Here is a 25,501-nt window from a genome sequence, read left to right as displayed (position 1 = left end):
TGTATATTTAAAGCAGGTTGATAGACTCTTGACTGGTTGGTACATGAAGGCATATGGGGAGAAGGCAGGAGATTGGGTCTAAGAGAAAAATTGGATCAGCCATGATGAAATGTGAGAGCAGACACGATGGGCTAAATGGCCTAATTCTGCTCCTAAATCTTATGGTCTTATTTTTTAAACCTCTTCTGCACCCTCACCAAAGCCTCAACATCCTTCCTATAGTGGGGCAACCAGAAATGTATACAATACTCCGGATGCGGAGTATTATAAAGTTGCAACATAACCTCTTGACTTTTGAACTCAATGCCTCAAAGCCTTAAGAAAGTATTCCATAAGCCTTCTTAACTACCCTACCGACCTGTGTAGCCACTTTCAAGGAGCTATTATCTTGGATTCCAAGAGCTCTCTGTTCAGCAACACTGTTAAGGATCTTGCCCTTAACAGTATACCGTCTCCTTGCATTTGGCCTGCCAAGGTGAAAAAAGTTACGCTTATCTAAGTTAATTACCATCTGCGATTTCTCTGCCCATAATCTGCAAATTATCTATATTGCGCTGTATTCTTTGCCAGACTTCTATGTTATTCACAACTCCAACAATCTTCCTGTCATCTGCATAACATGTCTTACAGACCCTGTTGAAATTTGAAAATAAGAAGCTAATTATTTAGGAAGAACAAGACATTTTTTCAAGATTGATTTTCAGAAAATGGAACCAATGTGGCCAAAAGCAAGGTGAAGGTTAGGATGAATACACCAAGGTCTTTTACAAAATGAAGTTATTGGTGTTTTCAGAATATTATGAGGATGATGGACAGCCTACAGTACTGCACGTGGTGAAAAAGGTTCAACGCCGCATTGTCAATGATCCAACATTAAATCATGAATATCTACCTGATCTAGGACTCTCAGAATTCAACAGGGCAGTTACTGCTTTATTACTAGGCAAAGGCTGCATTGCTATTGTGGAAAGGAGGGTGAGTTATTCATTTCAGTTCCTGTTTTAACAGGTGTTTCAATAATTGCTATGACTGTTAAATTGCCAACTCAAAGTTCAAAGTAAATTTATTATTTAATTATATGTGTGTCACCAAATACTACCCTGAGGTTCATTTTCTTGCAGGCATTCACAGTAGAACAAAGAAATATGATCAAATCAATGAAAAACTACACACAAAGACTAACAAGCAACCAATGTGAAAAAGATGACAAATTACGCAAATACAAAAAAAACAATACTAGTACTAAAAAATAAATAAGTAAACAAATAATACTGAGAATATTAGTTCTGGAGTCCTTGAAAGTGAGTCCATAGGTTGCATACAGTGGTACTTTCAGTGTTGTGATGAGTGAAGTTATCCTCTCTGGTTCAACAGCCTGATGGTTGAAAGGTAATCACTGTAACGGAACCTAATGGTTCAGGACCTAAATCTTCAGTACCACCTACACGATTGTAGTAGTGAGAAGAGAGCAGGGCCTGGGTAATGGGGATCCTTGATGATGGATGCTGCTTTCTTGTAGATGTGCTTCTGGTTGGGGAAGATTGGGTAATTTTGTGGGTCCTCACTCGTCTAAGAGTGTCTTTATAAAGTCTTTGACAACTGTGATGTATTCATTCTGGTCCTTTGAAGAGTCCTCTAACCCTAACATTAATCCTTTGGATGTATTGTCTGATTTATAAAGCAAAGTTGCCAAATGTATTTTTTAAAAAGAAGATTATTATTTTGAACAGGGTCCTGATGAAGGGTCTCAGCCTGAAACATTGACTGTATTCTTTTCCATAGATGCTGCCTAGCCTGCTGGGCTCCTCTAGCATTTTTTATGATTATTATTTTGAATGAAGGTTTTTTATCTGGAACTCAGAATCAGGTTTAATATCACTGACATATGTTATGAAATTTCTTGTTCTGTGGCAGCAGTACAATGCAATATAATAAAAGCTATAAATTGCAAGAAGAAATATTCATAAATGATTAAGTAGTAGTGCAAAAAACATTTAAAACAGTGCACAGGAGTGTAATTTTTGTCACTGGTATACTGCACCCTGTCTCAAGACAACTACATCCACAGTATGGATATTCCTCCATGTTCTATTGAATCAATCAAAATGAATTTTGAAAGTGTAACATCAAGCACAAATGTTATCATATTGCATTATCTAGGAGAAAGGATATCTCTATCCTTACAGTTCCCTCATGGAAGCAACGTTAATCAAAGTTGATTATAAGAAGCTGCGTGTGGTGAGCTGTAAGTTTAGATATTGATATTTGTGCTTTCCGCACTCAAGCACCGTTTTCCAGAATTCTCTTTCTAACATCTAACCAATTCCCACTGGCTCTTTGAGCCCTATTACCTCGCCATGTTTTTGGTAACCTCTAGACTTTAGCCTCAATGTCTCATTATATACCATTAATAAAACAACTCTTGATTGCTTCATGGTGTTAATGCGACTAATTAAAGCATAGATATTGACTTTGTTCATTGATCCAATCATAGGAAAACTAGCGGTTGCTTTAAATGTGGTACTTTCTACTGACCGGCAGAAACACAAAACTATCAGAGGCTTGGGAAGTGTATTGTCTTTTTGGTGAATGAAGACCACATAGGAAGGTCTCCATAAAATGGGGATAAAGGCAAAGAAAGTCATTCAGATTTCTTATTGTGTCTTCAATATCTCTCAGGCTGATAGTATACAGGTACCTGGAGGCGAAAGTGCTTTGTTCATCGGTGCCCAGTTTCTCCATAAGTGGTACAACATGACCTCTCCTAAGACAGCTAGAGTGTATGTCTCCATCCCTTACTGGGGTGAGTCTGTCCTGTCCTTACAAGTGGTATTTGTGTTTTATTTTGTACTTTTTTGCCTAGTTGGTTATTCAGAATACATCTTCATTAATTGGTTTTATTTTTATTTGTCCATTATTATAAAGATCATATGTTCATATTAAACTTAATTGCCTTTTGTCAATCCATTTTAAGTATTGTCTATGACAGCAAACAAAGCAATGGAGAGTGCACTTACTTCCAAACTATGAAGTTGCATTTCAGTCCCTGAGCATATACTTGGACAGGATAACCAGCTGATGGTCCAGAAAAAGACAGGAGAGCTGCTACATCAGAGTTCAGACACGAAGTCAGGGACCTGTTTGCCTTCTCAAGCAGACACATAAGACCACATGGCAGAGTTTGACAGCCAAATAAGTTATCTTCAAAGTCTTGGGACATTCTTTATTCTTTATTCAACATCAGTAAGCAATAGATTGTCATACTTCTCTTCCTGTTGCTGTTTATTGGTTCCTACTGTGCACATTGTTTGCAATATTTCATCTCAGAGATCCTGTGCTTCTCTGATGGAATTTCTGTCAGTCCTTTCTGTTTTACTCACCTCAGTATTTTCCATTTCCTTTCTTGATATTGGTAAGCTACTGACTAAAACTCATATCTGTATCATTTCCTTTGTCCATCCATTCCTCTGCCACCCACTACATTATAAAATCAAACTGTTTTCTCACCTCACCTTCCTGCTGCCTTAACAGGGATATAGTTCCTCTTGTCATTACCTACCACCCCATGAGCCTCCGCATTCAACATATCGTTCTCTGCAACTTCCTCCATCTTCAGTGGGATCCTACCATCTTTACCTCCCAACCCACTCTACGCTTTCTGCAGGGGTTGCTCCCTCCGTGATTCCCTTGTCCATTCGTCCCTCCCCACTAATCTCCCTCTTGGCATATACCCCTGCAAGCAGCTGAAATGCTACGCCTGCTCATTTACATCCTTCTTTACTTCCATTCAGGGGCCCAAACAGTCCTTCCAGGTGAGGCAAGACTTCACCTGTGAATCTGTTGGGGTTGTCTATTGTATCCGGTACTCCCAATAAGGCCTCTTCTACATTGGTGAAACCCAACCTAAATTGGGGAACTGCATTGTGGAGTACCCCCACGCCATCCGTCAAAAGTGGAATTTCTTTGTGGACAACAATTTTAATTCCTAACCCCATTCCTATTCTGATATGTCAATACATGGCCTCCTCTTTTGTCACAATGAGGCTACTCTCAAGGAGGATGAGCAGCACCTCATATTCCGTCTGTGTAGCCTCAACCTAATAGCATGAACATAGATTTCTCCTGGTAATTCCTTCCCTCTTCTTCCATTCCCCACTCTGGTCTCTTACCAGCCTACCACCTCCCCTAGTGCCTCTCCTTCATCACTTTCTCCCATGGTCCATTCTCCACTGCTATCAGATTCTTTCTTCGGCATCCCTTTACCTTTCCCACCCTCGTGGCTTTATGTGTCAGCCTCCAGCTTATTCTGGCACCTTCCCCTTTTCCTTCCAGTCCTGATGAAGAGTCTCGGCCTGAAACGTCAACTGTTTCTTCGTTCCCATGGATGGTGCCTGACCTGCTGAGTTCCTCCAGCATTTTGTATGTGTTGCTCTGTTCTCTCTGCTTCCTGATTCTGATGAAGATTTATTGCTTGTTTCTTCCCTGCACATGCTGTTCATAGCATTAATATTTTCTCTCAGATGTCCGGCATCTGCTGCCATTTGATGTTAATTTATCAAAGAAATGTTAAGTACATTTTTAACAGAAAAAAAAATTTCACTAACTCCTTTCTCAAAGCAAACATATTTCTGTATTGATGTGAAGATCTTCACATGCATTTCCTATTGTGGAAAGTGACATTAAGGCCTGAACCAATGATCTGAAATTAGCATTCCAATTCCACTATGACAGTTATACAAAATGATTTCAGCTACAAATCTGGAATAAGAAGCTGATATCATTACTGGCAAACATGCTATAAAAAGAGGTTCACTTATAACCTTAAGGTAAGTAAATCTGTGGATTTTACTGCTTTGGCCTAGTCACCGAATTAACCACTATGATAGCTTCCACCTTGAGCACTTATTCAAGAATATGAGTCACCACTACCTTCTCAAAGGCAATCGGAAAGATTGTCAAGCTAAATAATGAACTTCCCGTAAACACCCATATTAATAAGAACATTTTGGAAAAAATATGCATAAACACAAATCATTAGTGCAGTCATTGCAAGAGAGCACGCATCAGACACCTTCAAGTTGCTCTTCAAATCACATACTGTTCAGACTTTCAAATGTAATCAACTTTCTGTAATTGTTGTCAAAGTCTTACAGCTCTTGACTCAACAGCATCCACATGACAAAAGCTACAAATGGTCAGGAAGAGAGCTTGCCAGATTCTTCTCAAAGGCAATCAATGCCTGTCCTTCCCAAATCATGCTAATCAACAAAAGCAGAAACTTTGTATCGAATACAGTGCAGGGATAGGCCCTTCTAGCCAGCATCTCTGTGCCATTCATGATGCTAATCTACACTAATTCCATGTGCCTGAGTGTGATCCATATCATTTATTCCCTTCCTATTCATCTATCAATCTAAATGCCTCTTTAACATGACTATTGTATCTCATCCTAGCATCTCTTGGTAGGGCACTTCAAGCACCTACACTCTTTTTTAAAAAAAGCTTGCCTTGCACATCGTCTTTACATTTTCTCCTCCCAATTTTAAACTATATCTAATATTTCATTTTTCCAGTCTAGGGTAAAGACTTTATCTATGCTGTTTATGCCTCTTATAATTTTATATTCCCTCTACTAGCTTGGTCCTCAGCTTCCAAGGCACCAGTGAAAAAAAATTCTAAATTTGTAATATCTCTCTTTGTAACTAATACCCTCTAATCCATGCAGCACCCTGGTAAACTTTTCCTGTATGCTCTGCAAAGCCCTCCACGTCCTTCCTATAATGTGGTGACCAGAACTGCACACCATGCTCTGAGTACAGCTGTAGTATGATGTCCTGACTATCTTACTCAGCACCCTGATGCTGTAGGCCTTCTTCACCACCCTATCTACTTGTGCTGCTGCTTTCAGGGAGTGATTACACCCCAAGCATCCTCTGTAAATCATGCTATTTACTGCATTATGGATATTTATGTAGCACATTTAGTTTTGTTTGTTCCCGTTGATCTCCAAGAGGGAATAAATTTTGTTTGTTTCGTTTATGTAGAGAATCATGCATCTGCCTTCTTCAAAGTTGGATTTGAAGTTTATAGCTACCGTTACTGGAACAATGATAAGCTTTGCTTGGCCTTGCCCCAGTTACTGGAGGACCTTGAGGTACGTGAAACCATTATCAGGATCCAGCAGATGGAGATCATGTTGCGAACCTTATTAGTTACAGCATTCCCACATCTTTCAGCTGAAAAAAGATTTGGATTGAATATATGAAATTGGTATATTCACAATGATATATTTACATAGCACAGAAATAGGTTTGCTGATGACACAAAGGTTGGGGGTGTTGTGGATAGTATGGAGGGCTGTCAGAAGTTACAGCGGAACATCGATAGGATGCAAAACAGTTGAGAAGTGGCAGATGGAGTTCAACCCAGGTAAGTGTGAGGTGGCTCATTTTGGTAGGTCAAATATGATGGCAGAATATAGTATTAATGGTAAGACTCCTGGCAGTGTGGAGGATCAGAGGGATCTTGGGGTCCGAGTCCATAGGACACTCAAAGCTGATGCGCAGGTTGACTGTGTGGTTAGGCCTTCATCAACTGTGGGATTGAGTTCAAGAGCCGAGAGATAATGTTACAGCTATATAGGACCCTGGTCAGACCCCACTTGGACTACTGTGCTCAGTTCTGGTTACCTCACTACAGAAGGATGTGGAAATTATAGAAAGGGTGCAGAGGAAATTTACAAGAATGTTGCCTGGATTGGAGAGCATGCCTAATGAGAATAGGTTCAGTGAACTTGGCCTTTTCTCCTTGGAGTGACAGAGGATGATAGGTGACCTGGTAGGGGTGTATAAGCTGATGAGCGGCATTGATCATGTGGGTAGTCAGAGGCTTTTTCCCAAGGCACGAGAGGACACAGTTTTAAGGTGCTTGGAAGTAGGTACAGAGGAGCTGTCAAGGGTAAGTTTTTTTACGCAGAGAGTGGTGAGTGTGTGGAATGGGCTGCTGGCAATGGTGGTGAAGGCGCATACAATAAGGCTTTTAAGAAACTCTTGGATAAGTACATGGAGCTTAGAAAAATAGAGGGTTATGGGTAACCCTAGGTAATTTCTAAAGTAAGTACATGTTCGGCACAGTATTGTGGGCCGAAGGGCCTGTATTGTGCAGCAGGTTTTCTATGTTCTATGTCCTTTGGCCGAGCTCATCCATGATAACCAAGATGCCCTTTAAGCTATCCCATTTACCTGTATTTTGGCCCTCTAAAGTTTTCTACCCATGTGCCTGATCCAATATTTTTTTAAATGGACTGTAATTGTATCAGGCAGCTTGTCCCATATACCACAAATTTCATAGAGCGTAGAACAGAACAGCACTAGATAGGCTATTCAGCCCATTATATTGTGCTTATTTTGATGTCAATTTGTGCTAACTATCTGTTTGGGTGTCACCCATATCCCTCCATTCCCTTTATTTATATGTGTCCATCTAAAATCCTCTTCAACTGCCTGATTACACTATAACCCCTGGTAACCTGTTCCACGCACCTACCAATCTCTGCATTTAAACAGGGGTTCCCACCCTGGGGTCCACAGACCCCTCAGTTAATGGTAGGGCTCCATGGCATAAAAAAACGTTGCAAACACCAGATTAAAAACAAATTTGCTCCTCATGTTTCCTTAAACGTCCTTCTTCTAACCTTAAAAGCATGTTCTTTTGTGGTTGTAATTTCTAATCTGGGGAAAGATTCTGACTGTCTACCATATCAATGCCTCTCATAATTTAAAAAAAGCCCTATTGCAGGGGTTCCAACCTGAGGTATACGGACCCTTCAGTTAATGGTAGGGTCCATGGCATAAAAAAGGTTGAGAATCCCTGTTCTATTAGGTCTCCCCTCAGCATCCAACCCTCTAGGGAGAACAACCCAGGTTTGTCCAAACTTTCCTTGTAGCTCAAACACTTTAATTCAGGTGGCATCCTGGTAAACCTTTTGTGCATCTTTTCTACTGTCTCACTATCCTGTGACCAGAACTGCATGGAATAATCCAAGTGCAATCTGACTAAAATTTTTATATAGCTGTAGCATGACATCCTTACATTTGTACTCAACACCAGTACCAATAAAGGTAAGATGCCAGAAACCCTGTTCAGCACATTATCAACTTGCATAGCCACTTCCAGTGAACTATAGATATGGACTCCAACATCCAAGGAATTTAGATGGGGTGGAGTTTGTTAGGTGTGTTCAGGAAGGTTTCTTGACACAATATGTAGATAATACAAGAGGAGAGGCTGTACTTGATTTGGTATTGGGAAATGAACCTGGTCAGGTGTCAGATCTCTCAATGGGAGAGCATTTTGGAGATAGTGATCATAATTCTATCTCCTTTACAATAGCTTTAGAGAGAGATAGGAACAGACAAGTTAGAAAGGCATTTAATTGGAGTAAGGGGAATTACAAGGCTATCAGGCCAGAAATTGGAGGCTTAAATTGCAAACAAATGTTCTGAGGGAAAAGTACGGATGAAATGTGGCAAATATTCAGGGGATATTTGTGTGGAGTTCTGCATAGGTACATTCAAATGTGACAGGGAAGTTATAGTAGGGTACAGGAACTGTGGTATACAAAGGCTGTGATAAATCTAGTCAAGAAGAAAAGAAAAGCTTACAAAAGGTTCAGAGAGCTAGGTAATGTTAGAGATCTAGAAGATTATAAGGCTAATAGGAAGGAGCTTAGGAAGGAAATTAGGAGAGCCAGAAGGGGCCATGAGAAGGCCTTGGTGGGCAGGATTAGGGAAAACCCCAAGGCATTCTACAAGTATGTGGAGAGCAAGAGGATAAGACGTGAAAGAATAGGACCTATCAAGTGTGACAGTGGGAAAGTATGTATGAAACTGGAGGAAATAGCAGAGGTACTTAATGAATACTCCAATATTCACTATGGAAAAGGAACTTGGTGACTGTAGTGATGACTTGCAGCAGACTGAAAAATTTGAGCATATAGATATTAAGAAAAAGGATGTGCTGGAGCTTTTGGAAAGCATCAAGTTGGATAAGTCGCCGGGACTGAATGAGATGTACCCCAGGCTACTGTGGGAGGCGAGGGAGGAGATTGCTGAGCCTCTGGCAATGATCTTTGCATCATCAATGGGGACAGGACAGGTTCCAGAGGATTAGAGGGTTGCAGATGTTGTTCCTTTATTCAAGAAAGCAAGAAGAGATAGCCCAGGAAATTATAGAGCAGTGATTCTTACCTCAGTGGTTGGTAAGTTGATGGAGAAGATCCTGAGAGGCAGGATTTATGAACATTCAGAGAGGTATAATATGGTTAGGAGTAGTCAACATGGCTTTGTTAAGGGCAGGTCATGCCTTATGAGCCTGATTGAATTTTTTGAGGATGTGACTAAACACATTGATGAAGGAAGAGCAGTAGATGTAGTGTATATGGATTTCAGCAAGGCATTTGATAAGGTACCCCATGCAAGGCTTATTGAGAAAGTAAGGAGGGATGGTATCCATGGGGACATTGCTTTGTGGATCCAGAACTGGCTTGCCCAGAGAAGGCAAAGAGTGGTTGTAGACGGGTCATATTCTGCATGGAAGTTGGTCACCAGTGGAGTGCCTCAGGGATCTGTTCTGGGACCCTTACTCTTCATGATTTTTATGAATGACCTGGATGAGAAAGTGGAGGGATGGATTAGTAAATTTGCTGATGACACAAAGATTGGAGGTGTTGTGGATAGTGTGGAGGGCTATCAGAGGTTACAGCGGGACATTGATAGGATGCAAAACTGGGCTGAGAAGTGGCAGATGGAGTTCAACCCAAGTAAGTGTGAAGTAGTTCATTTTGGTAGGTCAAATGTGATGGCAGAATATAGTATTAATGGTAAGACTCTTGGCAGTGTGAAGGATCAGAGGCATCTTGAAGTCCGAGTCCATAGGACACTCAAAGCAGCTGCACAGGTCGACTCTGTGGTTAAGAAGGTGTACAGTGTATTGGCCTTCATCAATCGTGGAATTGAATTTAGGAGCTGAGAGGTAATGTTGCAGCTATATGGGACCCTGGTCAGACCACACTTGGAGTACAGTGCTCAGTTCTGGTCGCCTCACTATAGGAAGGATGTGGAAACCATAGAAAGGGTGCAGAGGAGATTTACAAGGATGTTGCTTGGATTGGGGAGCATGCCTTATTAGAATAGGTTGAGTGAACTCGGCCTTTTCTCCTTGGAGCAACGGAGGATGTGAGGTGATCTGATAGAGGTGTATAAGATGATGATAGGCATTGATCGTGTGGATAGTCAGAGGCTTTTTCCCAGGGCTGAAATGGTTGCGACAAGAGGACACAGGTTTAAGGTGCTGGGGAGTAGGTACAGAGGAGATGTCAGGGGTAAGTTTTTTATTTAGAGAGTGGTGAGTGCGTGGAATGGGCTGCCGGCAACGGTGCTGGAGGCGGATATGATAGGGTCTTTTAAGAGACTTTTAGGTAGATACATGGAGCTTAGTAAAATAGAGTGCTATAGGTATGTCTAGTAATTTCTAAGGTAGGGACATGTTCGACACAACTCTGTGGGCTGAAGGGCCTATATTGTGCTGTAGGTTTTCTATATTCTATGTTCTTTAGGTATGTGAAAAGGCAAAAAATAGTTAAGACCAAAATTGGGCCCTTGAAGACAAATGGGGTGAATTTATTATGGAGAACAAGGAAATGGCAGACGAATTGAACAGGTACTTTGGATCTGTCTTCACTGGGGAAGACACAAACAATCTCCCAGATATACTAGTGGCTAGGGTAATGGAAGAACTGAAGGAAATTTATATTAGGCCGGAAATGGTGTTGGATAGACTGTTGGGTCTGAAGGCTGATAAGTCCCCAGCACCTGATGGTCTGCATCCCAGGGTACTTAAGGAGGTGGCTTTAGAAATCGTAGACACATTTGGTAATCATTTTCCAATGTTCTATAGATTCAGGATCAGTTCCTGTGGATTGGAGGGTGGCTAATGTTGTCCCATTTTTCAAGAAAGGAGGGAGAGAATTATCGACCAGTTAGCCTGACGTCAGTGGTGGGAAAGATGCTGGAGTCAATGATAAAAGATGAAATTACGACACATTTGGCTGGCAGTTACAGGATAGGTCTGAGTCAGCATGGATTTATGAAGGGGAAATCGTGCTTGACTAATCTTCTGGAATTTTTTGAGGATGTAACTATGAAAATGGACAAGGGAGAGCAAGTGGATGTAGTGTACCTGGACTTTCAGGAAACCTTTGATAAAGTCCCACATAGGAGACTAGTGGGCAAAATTAGGGCTCATGGTATTGGGGGTAGAGTACTGACATGGATTGAAAATTGGCTGGCTGACAGGAAACAAAGAGTAGCGATTAACGGGTCGCTTTTGGATTGGCAGGCGGTGAGCAGTGGGGTACCGCAGGGTTCAGTGCTGGGACCACAGCTGTTTACAATATACATTAATGATTTAGATGAAGGGATTAAAAGTAACATTAGCAAATTTGCAGATGACACAAAGCTGGGTGGCAGTGTGAAATGTGAGAAGGATGTTATGAGAATGCAGGGTGACTTGGACAGGCTGGGTGAGTGGGCGGATACATGGCATATGCAGTTTAATGTGAATAAATGTGAGGTTATCCACTTTGGTGGTAAAAACAGGAAGGCAGATTATTATCTAAATGTAGTCAATTTAGGAAAAGGAGAAGTACAACAAGATCTAGGTGTTCTTGTACATCAGTCACTGAAAGCAAGCATGCAGGTACAGCAGGCAGTGAAGAAAGCTAATGGCATGCTGGCCTTCATAACAAGGGGAATTGAGTATAGGAGCAAAGAGGTCCTTCTGCAGTTGTACAGGGCCCTGGTGAGACCACACCTGGAGTACTGTGTGCAGTTTTGGTCTCCAAATTTGAGGAAGGACATTCTTGCTATTGAGGGAGTGTGGCGTAGGTTCACAATGTTAATTCCCGGGATGGCAGGACTGTCATATGTTGAAAGATTGGAGCGACTGGGCTTGTATACACTGGAATTTAGAAGGATGAGAAGGGATCTGATTGAAACATATAAGATTATTAGGGGATTGGACACGCTGGAGGCAGGAAGTATGTTCCCGCTGATGGGTGAGTCCAGAACCAGAGGCCACAGTTTAAGAATAAGGGGTAGGCCATTTAGAACGGAGTTGAGGAAAAACTTTTTCACCCAGAGAGTGGTGGATGTATGGAATGCTTTGCCCCAGAAGGCAGTGGAGGCCAAGTCTCTGGATGCTTTCAAGAAAGAGATGGATAGAGCTCTTCAAGATAGCGAAATCAAAGGTTATGGGGATAAGGCAGGAACTGGATACTGATTGTGCATGATCAGCCATGATCACAATGAATGGCAGTACTGGCTCAAAGGGCCGAATGGCCTACTCCTGCACCTATTGTCTGTTGTTCTAGCCCTTTATTCCTCAATGCTTTTAAGGGGTCTACCATGTATTGTAAAATTTCTCTTTTCATTTGACTTACCAAAATGTAACTCCTCACACTTACCTGGATTAAACTCCATCTACCACTTCTCTGTCATATCTGTAACTGATCTACTGTATAATCCAATACATTATTTGATAGTCCTTTACATTGTCCATAATGCCACCATTCTAGGTGTCATCTGCAAACTTGTTTCTCCACCCACCTACATTTTCATCCAACTATTGATCTATATTACAAACAACAGAGGTTCATGCACTGAACACCTCTGGTCATGCTCTTTACCTTGCATGGGCAAGGCAGTACTGACTCCAAACTTGCAACTCACTTTGGACCCCATACGACTTTATCTTCTGAACCAACCTACCATGAGGGACCTTATCAAATGTCTCAACAAAGTCTATATAGATAACGTCTACATGGACTTCTCTGTGTAGAAAATCTCATTCTTTGGATGACCTTTAAATATTTCCACTCTCCCCTTCAACTATGCCCTTGGTGTTCAGACTCCCTTATCCTGGATAAAAAGACAGTGGCTATTAACCTCATGTTCATAATTTTATAAATTTCTACAAGATCACTCCTTAAATCTCCTTCACTCCAGGGAAAACAGTACCAGCCTATCCAATCTCTCTTTATAACTCAACCCATCTAGTCTAGGCAACATCTTTGAATCTTTTCTGCTTTCTGCTTAGTCCATAAGATCATAAGACATAGGAGCAGAATTAAGTCATTCAGCCTATTGAGTCTGCTTCTCCATTCCATCATGACTGATCCTGGATCCCACTCAATCCCATACTGTACATCTGCTTTCTCACATATCCTTTGATGCCCTGACCAATCAGGAAATGATCAACTTCTGCCTTAAATATACACTCAGACTTGGCAGTCTGTGGTGGAGCATTCTACAGATTTACTACTCTCTGGCTAAAAAAATTCCTCCTTACCTTGGTTCTAAAGAGTCGCCCCTCAACATTGAGGCTGTACCCCCTAGTTCTGGATACTCCCACCATAGGAAACATCCTCTCCACATCCACCTTATCTAATCCTTTCAACATTCAGTAGGTTTCAATGAGATACCTCCGTATCCTTCTAAATTTCAGTGAGTGCAGACCAAATGCTGCCAAACGTTCCTCATATTTTAACCCCGTCATTCCTGGAATAATCCTCATGAACCTCCTCTGGACTCTCTCCAATGACAACAAATCCTTTCTTAGATATGGGGCCCAAAATTGTTGACAATATTCCAAGTCAGCATTAACTCCTTGCTTTTATATTCTATCCCCTTTGAAATAAATGTCAACATCACATTGGCCTTCTTTACCACAGACTCAATCTGTAAATTAACCTTCTGGGAGTCTTGCACAAGGACTCCTAAGTCCCTCTGCACCTCTGGTGTTTGAACTTTCTCCCCATTTAGATAATAGTCTGTACTATTTTTTTCTTTTTACCAAAATGCATTATCATGCATTTCCCAACACTGTACTCTATCTGCCACTTTTTGCCCATTCTTCTAATTTGTCTAAGTCCTGCTTTAATTGCAATGCTTCCTCAGCACTACTTACTCCTCCACCTATCTTCGTATCATCCACAGACTTTGTCACAAACAATGTGAAAAGTAGCAGTCCCGATACTGACCCCTGAGGAACACCATTAGTCACTAGCGGTCAATCAGAAAAGGACCGCTTTATTCCCACGCACTTCTTCCTGCCTGCCAGCTATTCTGCTATCCATGCCAGTAGCCAGTATCTTTCCTGTAATGCCAAAGGATTTTATCTTGCTAAGCAGCCTCGGGTGGCACCTTATCAAATGCCTTTTGAAAATCCATGTACGTGACACCCACTGTCTTTCCTTTGTCCACTCTGCTTGTTACTTCCTTGAAGAACTCTGACAGATTTGTCAGTCAAGATTTCCCTTGACAGAAACCATGCTGATTTTGGCTTATTTTATTATTAATCTCTGAGTACTTCAAAACCTCAGCCCTAATACTGGACCCTTACACTTTCCCAACCACTGAGGTTAGGCTAACTGGCCTATAATTTCCTTTCTTCTGCCTTCCTCCCTTCTTAAAGAGCGAAGTGACATTTGCAATTTTCCAGTCCTCTGGACGATGCCAGAATCAAGTAATTCTTCAAATGTCATATCTATTGCAACCGGTATCTCTTCAGCAACCTCTCTCAGGACTCTGTGGTGTAGTCCCTCTGGCCCAAGTGACTTATCCACCTTAAGACCTTTGAGTTTGCCAAGTACTTTTTCCTTTGTAATAGCAATTACACTCCTGCTCCCTGACATTCACGGACCTCTGGCACACTGCTAGTGTCTTCCACAATGAATACAGATGCAAAGTACCCATTAAGTTCAACTGCCATTTCTTTGTCCCCCATTAATACCTCACTTTCCAGTGGTCCAATATCAACTCTCACTTCCATCCTGTATATAACTGAAAAAACTTTTGGTATTCTGCTTTATAATATTGGCTAGTTTGCCCTCATATTTCACCTTTACCATTCTTATAGCTTTTTTAGTTTCCTTTTGTTGGATTTTAAAAGCTTCCCAATCATCCAACTTCCCATTCACTTTTGCTGCCTTATATGCCCTTTCCTTGGCTTTTATAGAAACATAGAAATCCTACAGCACAATACAGGCCCTTCGGCCAACAATGCTGTGCCGAACATGTACTTACTTTAGAAATTACCTCGGGTTACCCATAGCCCTCTATTTTTCTAAGCTCCTTGTACCATATACCACCTCTTAAAAGGCCCTATTGTATCCGCTTCCACCACTGTCACCGGAAGCCCATTCCACATACTCACCACTGTCTGCATTAAAAAAAAACTTACCCCTGACATCTCCTTTGTACCTACTTCCAAGCACCTTAATACTGTGCCCTCTCACGTTAGCCATTTCAGCCCTTAGAAAAAGCCTCTGACTATCTACATGATCAATGCCTCTCATCATCTTATACACCTCTACTAGGTCACCTCTCATCCTCCGTCACTCCAAGGTAAAAGGCCAAGTTCACTGAACCTATTCTCATAAGGCATGCTCCCCAATCCAGGCAACATCCTTGTAAATCTCCTCTGCACCCTTTCTATAGTTTCCACATCCTTCCTGTAGTGAGGTGACCAGTACTGAGCACAGTACTCCAAGTGGGGTCTGCCCAGGGTCCTATATAGCTGTAACATTACCTCTCGGCTCTTGAAATCAATCCCACGGTTGATGAAGGCCAATGCACTGTATGCCTTCTTAACCACACAGTCAACCTGCGCAGCAGCTTTGAGTGTCCAATGGACTCGGACCCCAAAATCCCTCTGATCCTCCACGCTGCCAAGAGTCTTATCATCAATACTATATTCTGCCGTCATATTTGACCTTCCGAAATGAACCACCTCACACTTATCTAGATTGAACTCCATCTGCCACTTCTCAGTTTTGCATCCTATCGATGTCCCTCTGTAACCTCTGACAGCCCTCCACACTATCTACAATACCCCCAACCTTTGTGTCATCAGCAAGCAGATTTACTAATCCATCCTTCCACTTCCTCATCCAGATAAGTTATAAAAATCACAGAGAGAAGGGGTCCCAGAACAGAACTCTGAAGCACACCACTAGTCACATGCCTCCATGCAGGTCCACAAAGCAAGGTTCCCTTGGATCCCATGCCTCCTTACTTTCTCGATAAGCCTTGCACAGGGTACCTTATCAAATGCCTTGCTGAAATCCATATACACTTCATTGAATGCTCTACCTTCATCAATGTGTTTAATCACATCTTCAAAAAATTCAATCAAGCTCGTAAGGCCTGACCTACCTTTGACAAGGCCATGCTGACTATTCCTAATCATATTAGAAACATAGAAAACCTACAGCACAATACAGGCCCCTCGGCCCACAAAACTGTGCCGAACAAATTATGCCCCTCCAAATGTTCATAAATCCTGCCTCTCAGTATCTTCTCCATCGACTTATCCAATTTGATGCTTTCCAAAAGCTCCAGTACATCCTCTTTCTTAATGTCTATATGCTGAAGATTTTCAGTCTGCTGCAAGTCATCACTACAATCACCAAGGGCCTTTTCTGCAGTGAATACTGAAGCAAAGTATTCATTAAGTACCTCCGCTATCTCCTCCGGTTCCATACACACTTTTCCACTGTCATACTTGATTGGTTCTATTCGCTTACCCCTTGCCTTCTTGCTCCTCACATATTTGTAGACTGCCTTGGGGTTTTCCTTAATCCTTTTTGCCAAGGCCTTCTTAGGGCCCCTTCTGGCTTTGTTAATTTCATTCTTAAGCTCCTTCCTGCTAGCATTATAATTTTCTAGATCTCTACCATTACCTAGTTTTTTGAACCTTTTGTAAGCTTTTCTATTCTTCTTGAGTAGTTTTTCAACTGCCTTTGTACACACCACGGTTCCTGCACTCTACCATCATTTCCGTCTAATTGGAATGTAGCTGTGCAGAATGCCACACAAACATCCCCTGAACTTTTGCCACATTTCTGCCATACATTTCCCTGAGAACATCTGTTCCCAATTTATGCTTCCAAGTTCTGCCTGATATCTTCGTATTTCCCCTTACTCCAATTAAATGCTTTCCTAACTTGTCTGTTCCTATCCCTTTCCAATGCTATGGTAAAGGAAATAGAATTGTGATCACTATCTCCAAAATGCTCTCCCACTGAGAAATCTGACACCTGATCAGGTTCATTTCCCAATACCAAATCAAGTATAGCCTCTCCTCTTGTAGGTTTATCTACATACTGTGTCAGGAAACCTTCCTGAACATACCTAACACACTCCACCCTATCTCAACCCCTTGTTTCGGGAGAGGCCAATTAATATTGGGGATATGCAGTCCTTAACTTCCTTTGTCAGCCACGGTTGGCTACATCTACCATTTGAGAACTTCTTCCTCTATGGGACATATCCATCCTGCGCCTTGTGATCTATTCCCAGAAGCTTCAGCCATCTCTGCTCTGCCGTGATCCCCGCCAGTATCCTCCTCCAGTCTACCTGGGTAAACTCCTCTCTCATGCCTCTATAATTCCCTTTGTTCCTTTGTGATACTGATACATGTGACTTATGCTTCTCCCTCTCAAATTGCGGTATGAATTAAGTTATATTATGATCACTGCCTTCTCAGGGTTCTGTTAGGTTAAGGTCCCTCATAAGATCTTGGTTATTATACACCAATGTAAGATAGCCTTTCCGCGAATCGGCTCAAGCACAAGGATGTAGTCACATCCTTCTTAAAGATGGGTAGGTAACAAAAACTATACATGATACTTCAGTTGTGATCTAATCATCCATGAAGTCGATATGATCTACGGAGAAGTTGAAAAGCTAATGAAAAAGACTAAAAACAACGAAGTAACTGTGATTCTTGGTGATTTTAATGCCAAAGTTGGCAGCGCAAGAGAAGTTTTGACTGTAGGACCCTTCAGGCTTGGGGAAAGAACCGATTGCGGAGAAAGACTGGTTAAATTTGCAAATATAGAACATAGATTAGTACAGCATGGTACAGGCCCTTCGGCCCACAATGTTGTGCCGACCCTCAAACCCTGCCTCCCATATAAGCCCCCACCTTAAATTCCGAACAAACTAACAAACTAATGATTGTGAACACCTGGTACAGTCTGCCAAAAGGGAGACTGTACATGTGGACCAGTCCTGATGGTTCAGTAAAAAACTAAATGGACTATATTTTAGTACCCAATCGGTTCAGGAATGGAGTGAAGCAGGTGAAAAAGTACCCTCGTGCTGACTGTTATACAGATCACAACCCTGTGGTATTGGACATGAGTGTGCATTTGAAGAAGATGAGAAAGGCCAAACCATCAAATAAAATAGACTTTGATTTACTCATCATGGATGAAGCAAAAAAGATCGAATATTTGGTTGAAACGGAGAATAGTCTTTCAGTCTTAGATGACGAGGGTAGCAACATGGCAGTGGAGAACCTCTGGGAAGAGTTTAAAACAACAGTGACAGAAGTTGCGGAAAAGACTGGGTTTTCGGAAAAAGAGCAAAAGGCACGATCCTTGGTTCATCGATGAGTTGAGAAAGTTAACTGAAGAAAGAAGAATGGTAAAACATCGGGATAACGAACGATACAAAGCCCTACACCGCTTGATTCAAAGAAAATGCAAGGAAGTGAAAGAGAATTGTACGAATGAACAGTGCAAAGAAATTGAGCAGTATAAACGAAGTTATGATTATAGAGGTCTTCACCAAAAGGTAAAGGATATAACGAAATTAAAGAGGACCGTGCCATCAACTGGGTGTATCGAAGATGGTAGTGGTAATCCATGCTATGAAAAAGAAGAGATCATGGACAGATGGGTTGAGTACATCTCAGAATTATTTGAAGATAGCAGGATTGAGGATTTACCAATTGACTAATCAACCTAAAATATTGATGTCAGAGATGGAAAGTACGATTTGGAGTCTTAAAGTCAGAAAGGCAGCCGGTGAAGATAAGATTTCCACTGCAATTCTGAAATCACTTGGTCCGAAGGGAAAAACGAACCTTTTAGCGATATTAAACAACAGTTATATGACAGGAAATCTTCCAAAGGACTTCCTCAAATCAGTGTTTATCGCCTTACCAAAAAAAGCCAAGGATGATAGAATGTAACGAACACAGCATAATGTCTCACTGCGTCAAGCTACTGTTGAAAATAGTGTTCGGCAGAATGAAATGTACAATCAGCGATGAAATTGGAGAAACGCAGTTTGGTTTTCATAAAGGCTCAGGAACAAGGGAAGGAATATTTGCGATGAGAAACATCATGGAGAGATGCATTGAGACACAAAAGATCATCTACTTATGCTTTATTGACTATGAAAAGGCTTTTGATGAAGTAAGTCATGAGAAAGTAATAGAGGTGCTGAACAAGTACGATCTGGGATGGGAGAATGTGCAGATAATAAGGAACTTGTATTGGAAACAGAAAGCGGCGGTCAGGGTAGAAAATGAATTATCACCATGGGCGTGTATTAAACAAGGTATAAGGCAAGGCTGTGTTGGATCGCCAGATTTGTTCAACCTCTATGGAGAATGGATTTTTCAGGAATGCGACCATTAGGAGACAGGTATTCCAATCGGAGGCCAGAAGGTGGATAACATCAGGTATGCAAACAGCACCGCATTGTTAGCTGACAGCGAATGCGAACAGCAAATTATGCTGATTAAAGAGAATGAGAAAAGCCTTGACTACTGATTTAAAATCAACCCTAAGAAAACAAAATCGATGGTGGTAAGCAAAACAAACACTAAAGACTCATTCATCATGGTATCGTTACAAGTGAATGGACAAGACTGTTGCCGGGACTTGAGGGGAGATTTGAGAGAGGTATATAAAATTATGATGGGTATAGATAGAGTGAATGCAAGCAGGCTTTTTCCACTGAGGCAAGGGGAGAAAAAAAATAGAGGACATGGGTTAAGGGTGAAGGGGGAAAAGTTTAAAGGGATCATTAGGGGAGGCTTCTTCACACAGAGAGTGGTGGGAGTGTGGAATGAGCTGCCAGACGAGGTAGTAAATGCGGGTTCTTTTTTAACATTTAAGAATAAATTGGACAGATACATGGATGGGAGGTGTATGGAGGGATATGGTCCATGTGCAGGTCAGTGGGACTAGGCAGAAAATGGTTCGGCACAGCCAAGAAGGGCCAAAACGCCTGTTTCTGTGCTGTAGTTTTTCTATGGTTTCTAAGACATTGAACAGGTGTGAAAGTTTGAATATCTTGGCAATTGTCTGACAGATGATGGGAGATGTGAAGTTGAGATCAGAAGGAGAATAGGTATGTCTAAGACCCAGTTCATGAAGCTAAAAGATCTACTATGCAATGGGAAGGTAGACATCCAAGGTAGAATCCACTTCCTCGAGTGTTACGTATGGTCCGTACTGAGGTATGGATCAGAAACATGGACCCTGAAGAAATACGACATGAAACGAATTAATGCTTTTGAAATGTGGTGTTATCGACGAATGTTGAAGATCAACTCGGTAGAGAAAGTTTCAAATGAGAGAGTTTTGACTGAAGCTGATAGACCACGGATATTGCTGGAGACGATTATGAAGTTAAAAGTTGCTTATTGTGGACATGTTACGTGGAGATGTAACATCTTGTCTGACTTGCTATATGGAAAGGTGGAGGGAAAGAAAGGAAGAGGAAGGCAAAGAACAATGTGGCTGGATAACATCAAGCTGGACAAGACTAGGGATGTTATGGAAAAGTGTCGGGACAGAGCGGCGTGGAGGGAAATCATCCGCCAACTGGAAATTCCAGATGCGATCTAATGACAACGAGGTGATGGAGGAAAGTCTAGGGGAGATTTCAGAGATAGGGCTTTTTATACATAGAGTGGTGGGTGACTTGAATGTGCTGCCAGGGAAGGTGGTAGGAGCATTTAAAAGATTCTTTGTAAGATTCTGTGCGGTGTACTGTTCTATGTAACCAATGCTTATACGACTGTAATATTATTCCCAAGCCCTTGGATTCAGTTCCACAGCTGATGAAGGTGAGCAATGTCATACATTTTCTTCACCACCCGGTCTTAACTGTTTTGCAACTTGCAGGGAACAATGTACTTGTATACCGCTAGGTCCCCGTGTCCATCAGTGCTCCCATAACTATGTCATTTATTGTGTTTGCTCTGGTTTGGTTTATCTTCCCAAAATACATTACTTCACATGGGTTTGAATCAAATTTTATCTTAAAATCCTTTGCCCACTTTACCGGGTTCAAGCAGAATTAGAGGCATTGATGCTATCCGAGGCATCAGGCCTCAATGAGCCAAATAACTTATTGCTGCACTTCATTTCCATTCTAAAAAATGCCAAGAAAGTTAAGAAAAAAACTTAAAATCCTTAATGGTTTACTCAAAGCAATGAAACTCCACAGTTTCAGATGTTTTCTTTCTGGGCTAAGGGTTGAGGAATGCAAACTAAATTGCTAAAAAAAACTCTTCATACATTGCTATGGAGTGCCAAGCCAGTAAGGAGATGGGCAAATGACCAAAGCCTTAATTTAATGAATGCCTTTAAGCAGTGGTCCCCAACCACCGGGCCGCAGACCAGTACCGGGCCGCAAAGCATTTGCTACAGGGCCGCGAGGAAATGTTATGATTTGGCGATATGAAACAATATGAGTTGGCTGCACCTTTCCTCATTCCCTGTCACGCACTGTTGAACTTGAACGCACGCGAGGTCAACAGTGACCCAAGACGTGCAAAGAAATAGGTCCATGACCCATTTGTGAATGTCCCCGGTGAATCATCCATGTCAGCGCAGGAAAAAGATCAACTCCTCGAGCTTGCAGATGACAACGGGCTGAAAAGTATGTTTGACATAACATCTCTGCTGGCATCCTGGATCAAAGTCAGGGCTGAATATCCTAAGATAGCCAGGAAAGCACTGAAAACGTTGCTTCCATTTCCAGCATCATATCGCTGCAAAGCAGAGTTTTCTGCAATGAATGCAATGAAAACTAAATCACGGAATAGACTGGACATAAGGAACCCCCTTCGAGTATCGCTGTCTCCCATCGCCCCTCGATAGGACCGTCTTGTTGCAGGAAAACAAGCCCAGGGCTCCCACTGATTCAGCGATATTAGTGTGTTGCAACAATTTTATATGTTCATATGAGGAAAATAAGCGCTGTGTGTTTAATATTAAATTTGTTAGATAAACCCTTTTAGAAACGCAATTGAGTCTATTAGCCACTTATGAGTGACTTATAGTTGACTTATCACCTATATTCCGGTCATGATTAACACCCCCCTGCCCCCGGTCCGCAAGAATATTGTCAATATTAAACCGGTCCACAGTGCTAAAAAGGTTGGGGACCCCTGCCTTTAAGGGTGAAAGAGAGATGGAGAGGTAGAATGCTCTTCCGGGCATTTTCGGAAGTTGGAATTGGGAATGAAGAAGAAACTGGAATAGGTGGAGCACCCCCTTTAGGGGTTGCAGTATGGAGGAAATTACAGAATTTTTTAAAAGTACAAATTCAATCCTCGAATCTAAACGTCACTCTCAAGGCCACTGTTAATTGATCATCTCTCAATGCCTTTGAATTGAGTAACTTGCAAGGCCATTTCAGAGGTATTTAAGGGTCTACCACGTTGGTGGGTCAGACTTGATGAAGTATTGGAGCAGATTGTCTCGCCTGTAAGACACTACTGCCTAGGGGTGATTTTTTACAATAATTCACTATTTTACTCAACATTATTATGTGTTATTATTTTTCTTTTTAATTGGTAGAATATTTACAGAATTTAAATTATTATACATAAGAACATAAGAAATAGGAGCAGGAGTCGGCCATCCGACCCATTGAGCCTGCCCTGCCATGCAATAAGGTCATGGCTGATCTGTCCATAAACTCAGGTCCATCTAGTCCATCTACCTGCCTTTTCCCCATAACCCTTAACTCCCCTACTATGTAAAAATCTATCTAACTGTATCTTAGATATATTTAGTGAAGAAGCCTCAATTGCTTCCCTGGGCAGAGAATTCCACAGAATCACCACTCTCTGGGAAAAACAGTTTCTCCTCATCTCCGTCCTAAATCTTCTCCCCTGAATCTTGAGGCAGTGTCTCCTAGTTCTAGTCTCACCTACCAATGGAAACAACTTTCTTACTTCTATCTTATCTATCCCTTTCAAAATTTTGTATGTTTCTATAAGATCCCCCCTCATTCTTCTGAATTCCAGAGAGTATAGTCCCAGGTAACTCAATCTTTCCTCATAGGTTAACCCTTTCATCTCTGGAATCAACCTGGTGAACCTCCTCTGCACTGCCTCCAAAGCCAGTATATCCTTCCTCAAGTATGGAGACCAGAACCACAGTACTCCAGGTGTGGCCTCACCAGTACCCTGTACAGTTGCAGCATGACCTCCCTGCTCTTGAATTCAATCCCTATAGCAATGAAGGCCAACATTCCCTTTGATGATGGGATCAAGCCTCTTACCAGCAATTTAACTACTGTGCCACCACCTAATGCTAAGATATGCAGGACTGGAAGAATTTGAAAACAAGTGATGATTTTAAAAATGAAGGAATAGCTACTGGTAGCTAATGTAGGTGAGCAAACATAGACATGGGGAATGCAATTACAAACAAGAGAAAATATGCAGATGCTGGAAATCCAAGCAACACACACTAAATGCTGGAGGAACTCAGCAGGCTAGTCAGCATCTATGGAAAAGAGTCCAACGAAACATTGATTGTACTCTTTTCGATAGATACTGCTTGGACTGCTGAGTTCCTCCACCATGTTGGGTGTGTTGCATAGACATGGGGAAACCTAATGTGCAAGTCAGACAAGAATAGCAGAGTTCTGGTGGCCTCACAGTTACAGAGTGTGGGGCAAAATGTTGCATCACGTCCATTAGGAAGGCATCATGGGTCCTTTCTATTCTTTCATCAGAAAGCTCCTGATTACTCCATAGTGTTGTTAAACGTTGTAGCCCATCGGCCAACAGCAATTGATCCAACTCCAGCTGAATGGATGCAGATCGCGGAGATCATGAAGGTGAGGAGTGTAATGTCAAACAATGGTGTAGTGTGTCCTACAACATTGCTAAATTGAAGTCCTTTCTCATATTGGTTTTCGTGCTTAATTCATTTATTCTGATGATGTATATAACATATAGGAAGAGTCTGACAGAGTTACTTTGCAGGAAGTACTTGATGCTTCCAGAAAATGTGCATAGCTTCAGTGCTCTAAAGTAATACCAATAATCACCCATAACCTTCTCTACAGTTAGTTGATGAATATAAATTGTTTATATCCAAGATGATGAGACTACTTATGGATAGTTTTCAGAAATTCAGTTTTTATAGCACAATCTAAAAATGGTTAAGCTACAAATAATAGTTTACATAAAGATCTCCTCCATTCTTGCTCATCAGTAGTCACTAAATTCATTTGTTAGCATATGTCATCCTGGGCAAAACAATGAGCGAGGGAGGAATACAGAACAGCAGAGCACAGACTGGGCTCTTTGGGTAAATGTCAAGCATGATGCTGGATTAGTCTAATGTCTTCTGCTTGCACATGACACATATCCTCTAGTTCCTGCATATTCATTCTTATGCAAAGCTTCTTGAATGCCACAGTCGTATCTACTTCCACTACTACTTCAGCAGCGCATTCTAGGCACTCACCACTCTCTGTGTAAAACAAAACAAAAGCTTGCTCTGCACATTTCCTTAAACTTTCCACTCTCACCTTAAAGTATGCCGTCTAATATTTGACATTTCTACCCAGGGAAATAGGTTTGGTTTATCTATTTTATCTCTGTCTCTCATTATTTTATAAACTATCAGGTCTCCCCCTTAGCCGCTGATGCTCTAGAGAATACAATTCAAGTTAGTCCCTCCTCGCTTTCTAGTTAATACCTTTTAATCCAGAAGAATCCTGGTAGGCCTGTACTAAACCCTCTACAAAGCCTCCACATCCTCTTTGTAATAGAGCACTAGAACTGCAGTGTAACCGGAGTTCTATACAACTGTATCATGAATTCCTGGTTCTTATTCACTACGTCTCTAGTACAAAGAGAAGCATGTCATATACCATCTTTACCACACTATTCACTTGCATTGCCAGTTCCCTAATGTCTCTTTATACGTTAGTACTGCTAAGGGACCTGATATTTACTGTATACTTCATCCTTATATTTGACCTTCTAAAGTGCAGCACCTCACACATTCTTGGATTAAACTGCAGCTGCCAGTTTCCTGCCAATATATGTAACTGCTCTGTATCTTGCTATATTCTTTTATAGCCCTCTACACCAATCTTGTTGTCATCTGCAAACTTACTAACCCTCGTATCTACATTTTCAACCTAGTAATTTAGATATATCACAAATAGCAGAGGTCCCAGCACTGATCCCTAGTCTGAGCTATATAATTCTTTGAGTTAGTAAGGTCATGGATGTTGCTCTTCCCTTTGCTTTCCTGCCAACTTTGCAACTCTCGTGTTCAAATACTTATTTCTTGATCTCAGTCTTGAATAAACTCATT

At 41.5% G+C, this 25,501-nt stretch overlaps 1 protein-coding gene across 1 annotated transcript in view; it reads left to right on the top strand.

Moving 5' to 3' along the window:
* The window catches only part of LOC134350312 (aspartate aminotransferase, cytoplasmic-like), a 75,215-nt gene that overhangs the window by 7,004 nt on the left and 42,710 nt on the right, over positions 1–25,501 (top strand). Inside the window, exons 2-5 of the mRNA XM_063055357.1 lie at positions 794–975; positions 2,680–2,803; positions 6,045–6,154; positions 23,901–24,005. Of these exons, the coding sequence (XP_062911427.1) occupies positions 794–975; positions 2,680–2,803; positions 6,045–6,154; positions 23,901–24,005 (521 nt within the window). The remainder of the gene's footprint in view (positions 1–793; positions 976–2,679; positions 2,804–6,044; positions 6,155–23,900; positions 24,006–25,501) is intronic.

Source organism: Mobula hypostoma, chromosome 8, assembly GCF_963921235.1.
Source record: "Mobula hypostoma chromosome 8, sMobHyp1.1, whole genome shotgun sequence".
Taxonomy (NCBI): Eukaryota; Metazoa; Chordata; class Chondrichthyes; order Myliobatiformes; family Myliobatidae; genus Mobula; species Mobula hypostoma.
This window is presented reverse-complemented; position numbering and strand designations above follow the sequence as displayed.